This window comes from Hydra vulgaris, chromosome 02, assembly GCF_038396675.1.
Source record: "Hydra vulgaris chromosome 02, alternate assembly HydraT2T_AEP".
NCBI lineage: Eukaryota > Metazoa > Cnidaria > Hydrozoa > Anthoathecata > Hydridae > Hydra > Hydra vulgaris.
The window spans coordinates 2,975,001-2,980,000 of record NC_088921.1 but is presented as its reverse complement, the minus strand read 5'-3'; the positions used below and the strand labels follow the sequence as shown (position 1 = coordinate 2,980,000).

Here is a 5,000-nt window from a genome sequence, read left to right as displayed (position 1 = left end):
TTTGGAAAGTTGACTATTTGAGTTGTGGATTGAGAAAGGCAAAAGTTGTGGGCTTTAATGCCTGCAGAATCACCGACACTAGAGCCAAGCCATTCAGAGTGGTGAGCATTAAAGTACTGACAACAACTATATTAGCTGATGGATAAAGAGAGAGGGCTTGGTCAATATGATCAGAAATAACATCAAAAAGAATGCAGTCTTGAGATGAAGGAGAGCGACATAGAACAAAGAGAAAGGCGATAGAGTGAAGTGGTGTTAAACAAAAGCACATGAAAGAATAGTCTGTGGATTCAAACCTAGTTTCACGACAAATAGGTGAATTCTTACGAATGTAAATGCCCAGGCCAAGTATGTGACGACTGGAATCATTACGAATTAGAGGAAGATAACCATCAACACCAAGATCGCAAGATGAGACAGCTGAACTCAAATCAGCCTCACAAAGAGCAAGTAGGTCTGGTGAACTTTGCAAGAGATAAGACTCAACAAAAGAAAAGTTACTTCGAAGACCACGAATATTAGTGAATGATAGGTTTAGAGAACTTAGTGATGATGATGGTTTTTTGTGTTTTTTAGTTTTTGGTATTTTATTATTTTTTAAATTTGTTGAAGAACTTGACTCAAAGCATAGATAGTACTTAGAAGACTGTTTAATAGCCCAAGCAAATGCCTCATTACTATTAATAAACCCTAAGCCATAACAAAGGGCTCCAAATGTGGCCTCCGCAATGCACACTAAAAGTACAAACAGGGACACCGTCCATGCGCAACATGGCGCTGTTAATACTTTGATATTTTTCAGCTGTTGATGGAATCAGCCTCTCTGAGAGCTACCACAGAGTTTGGAAACCTGACTACAAGCCGGCCTCATAACTATAAATCTGAGTTTTAGAGCTGTACTCTCATTAGGAGATAATAGAATGAGTTTCCTAGTCATAAAAACAGAGACACAAGCAAAACCCATGCATCGAGTCAATAAGATCCAGCATTCAACATCCTAAACTGGAAACAATGTATTAAATACCTCCTAGCCTTTGCCTAAAAAGGCGTATCCTACAAGGCAGCAGGACATGAAGCAGATTGTTCTGGGTTACATGTTATCAGTAGCAGGATAACCTGACGTGACCTTATCAGTAGCAGGATAACCTGACCTGATTAAAGACCCAATATGACATACTTTTAAAAAACTTTTTTAAAAGGGATCCCAAACAGCTAAGTCATGTTGTGTTCATATTAAAGAGAATGATAAAAAAAAATTTAGACTAACTTTTTTTGAAAAATTTTTCTTGGTTCATTTGTTCTTTGTTTTAATCAAAAAAGTTTATCTCAAACACTTTTTTTAAGGTTATGAACATTTGTTTAAATAAAAGTTTTTTTTAAAACACCCTAGTGATCACTCTCACCATTTAATGTTCAAACTAATATCTCATATTAGCCAAAGTTTGACTTAACAGGAACTTGCTTTATTCATTAAATCGAACCATTTTCCTTGGTCACTTGGAAGTTCAAGTTATCAGCGTTTAACTGTATATATTATTTTTTATATACAGTTAAATGTAAGTATAACATTTTTTTATAACTTTGTAAAAAAACTTAATGGTAACATGTTTTTTCAAAACATGTGTTACTCAAGGTTACTTTTGCTCACGTCAATTCTTGTTATGTAGAGACAATAAATTTTAATGAATTTTTTACATTTTTTAATTTTTTACTTTTTTTATTACTTGAAATTTTTTTTTACAAAGACGACTTTAAATTTGTAAAATTTAACTTTTACAGTGGAGTTTTGGGCAGCATAATCAATTGGCTCAGCAGGTCATGAATCTTCCCTCTATACATGCTGGTTACCTCTATCTAGCGCGGATGTTCTGCAGATTAGTTAAAGAAGCTACTGATATTGCAGTATTTTTAAATGCAGAAAATTTAGAGGTAAATTTTGTAATACTTTGCTTATTTATAAATATGTAGTTTTAAGAAATTTCCTACCACTACAACAATAATGCTTGTTTTTTCCTTTTTTAATACCCCAAATCATTTTAAATTTGTTTTATTTTGTACTTAATTTTTATTATATATATTTTGGCTTAATTCGCAATGTACATATATATATATATATATATATATATATATATATATATATATATATATATATATATACAAATATATATATATATATATATATATATATATATATATATATATATATATATATATATATATATTTGTTTACTGCTATTTACAAATCAGTGTTATTGTTTCTGTACTTTATCTATTTTTGCTTTTCCATTAGGCTTTTAATTTTTGTCTGGAAAACTGCCTAAATTTCCAATGTTCAGAAACGAATTCTTCTTTATGATTAATTATTTCATTATTTTCATGGATACTCAATGTTTATGTGTAATCATTTAAAAAATATATATATACAAAATTTTTAAATAGCACAAATTCTTTACTTCAAATTATATATTTTTATTGTTAATTTTTTATCAATTAATTCAATGTTTTTTAAATTTTAAATATTTAATATTTAATTATTTATTTGTTATACTTTTGTTGTAATATACTATTATTATTATTATTTTTTGCCAACAATAACAAAAGATTGTTTTTATTTTTTAATTTAATGTTCTTTTGTAGAAGTTATGTTTTCCTTTTCGTTTTGTAGTTTTTGCTTACATTTTGTTGCTTTTTCGTTTTTGCCTTTTCGTTTTGTAAAGTTTGTTTTTATTTGTGCTGTTTTGCTAATTATTTTTATTTTTGTCTGCTGTTGTTTTTGAGTGTTTTGAGTACTGTTGTTGTTGCGTGTTTTTGTCTGCTGTTGTTGATGAGTGTTTTTGTCTGCTGTTGTTGATGAGTGTTTTTGTCTGCTGTTGTTGATGAGTGTTTTTGTCTGCTGTTGTTGATGAGTGTTTTTGTCTGCTGTTGTTGTTGAGTGTTTTCAAATTTTTTATCTTAACGGGTGATGCGGAAGTTATCGGACAAATCCTAATTTCATTATTTGAGCATAATAATTAGTTTTTGTGGTTTTATGCGTAGGCATAAACGTTCTATAAAATATAAACTTTATTATTTGTAACACAATTATTTAAAATGAGGTTAAATGCAGCTGAACGAGAATCTTTTCAAAAGCGACTAAAAATGTTTTTTGGAAATAAATCATTTTGAAAAGGAAGGATTTGCTCGAAGTACAATATATGATAACCTAAAAGGACTTGAAACTGTTCAATCGTTTTCTGATAGAAAGCACCCTGGTCGTCCGACATCCTGGGCTAGAGAAAAGAAAACCAAATTAACAAGACTTGTCAACAATCGAAAAGGGGTCAGTCAGAGAAAAATAGGTATTAAATTCAGTGTAAATCAATCGACAATTGGTCGTCAGTTCAAAAAGATGAATATTAAATATAGAAAACGTGAAAAGACTCCAAAATACACTATAGAACAACAAATAAACGCAAAGAAAAGAAGCAGGAAACTAGTTAACCATCTCTATAACACATCGATGACGAAAAATAATTCTGGATACTACACAAACAACAAAAAGACATGCCCAGAAAGTGTTAGTTTTATAGGAGAAGGGAAATTTCCAAAAAAATTATTAGTGTTGATAGCCATATCCGACCGTGGTATGTCCGAGCCATTGTTTCGCACTTCCAAGGCTGTAGCGATCAATTCATCAATCTATATTAATGAATGTTTAGAAAAACGACTTCTTCCATTTATTCACAAGTATCATGGAGACTTTAACTATTTATTATGGCCAGATTTAGCAAGTTCTCATTATTCTAAAGATTCTCTAAATTGGATGGACCAATATGTCTATTACGTTGATAAAGAATCCAATCCCCCGAATGTGCCTCATGCACGACCAATTGAAAATTTTTGGGGACATTTGGCACAGAAGGTTTACGAGGGAGATTGGCAAGCTTCAACAGAGCAAGTTTTGATTGATCGCATTAAACTAAAACTACAAGAAATTCATTTAAACTTTTTACAGTCGCATATGAAAGGCGTCAGAGCAAAATTGAGATCAATTGCAAATGGTGGTGTTTTTTCATATAAAAAATAATATATTTTTATTAAAAGATAAATGCTTTATTTAAAAAAAATATAATAGTAGTTTGTTTTTTTATTTATAAATAAGTTATTGATGTTTTTATTTTGTCCCATAACTTCCGCATCACCCGTTATTAGTTTACTTATTATTAACATTTTAACGTTATTATTTTTTATAGATTAATTTAATTTACGCATGCTTTATTTATCATTATTGCTGTTAATTTTAACCTAATTTTGTTAAATTATAAAACTTGTAATTTTTCAATTTATGGTTAAATATATGAATAAAAAAAATTATATTTTAAGAATACTGGAGTTTTTGTTCTGCAACCAATTAAGTTAACAAATGAAGTTGAATTAGAACTCATGAAAGAAGCAGAAAAAATTTTATCTAGTAGCTGGACATGGATGAATAATATTTTGAATTCTCTTGAAAATCAACTAGAAGTTGGTCAGAATTTTGATACAAAGGTTGTAAATATTAGTTATTTTATTTTTACTTCTTTCAAAAATTTTATTTTTGCTGTTCCACATTTGTTTGGGCAGGTTTCCATAATGACATTTATTTTGGGCAGGTTTCCATAATGACATTTATTTTGGGCCGGTTTCCATAATGACATTTATTTTGGGCAGGTTTCTATAATGACAAATATATAAACAAATATGACATTATGAAAGAGTTGAATTTTTTTATAACCAGATGTCCTTTAACTTTTTAATCTGTTTTCAAATCAGATTTCATCATGGCTTCACGTACCCCATCAAAGTTAGGCATTTGGTTTATAATTTATAATATAAAAATATATACTATTATTTGCAATTTGTAAATGTTTTATATCACTGATTCAAAATATTTGTAAATGTTTTATATCAGTGATGTGAATTTTCAACTATATTTTTAAATTAGGTTTTACTTATATTTTGATTTTAAAACAGGTAAATTT

The 5,000-nt window shown here is 29.1% G+C and overlaps 1 protein-coding gene across 2 annotated transcripts in view; it reads left to right on the top strand.

The window, feature by feature from the left end:
* LOC100207024 (uncharacterized) overlaps positions 1-5,000 on the top strand; it is a 94,329-nt gene that overhangs the window by 60,296 nt on the left and 29,033 nt on the right. For both annotated transcript variants that reach the window (XR_010636456.1, XM_065789966.1), the window contains exons 17-18: positions 1,780-1,929; positions 4,363-4,527. Coding sequence is in view for 1 of the 2 variants with exons in the window: in XM_065789966.1 (XP_065646038.1) it covers positions 1,780-1,929; positions 4,363-4,527 (315 nt within the window). In the remaining variant the exon portion in view is untranslated. The remainder of the gene's footprint in view (positions 1-1,779; positions 1,930-4,362; positions 4,528-5,000) is intronic.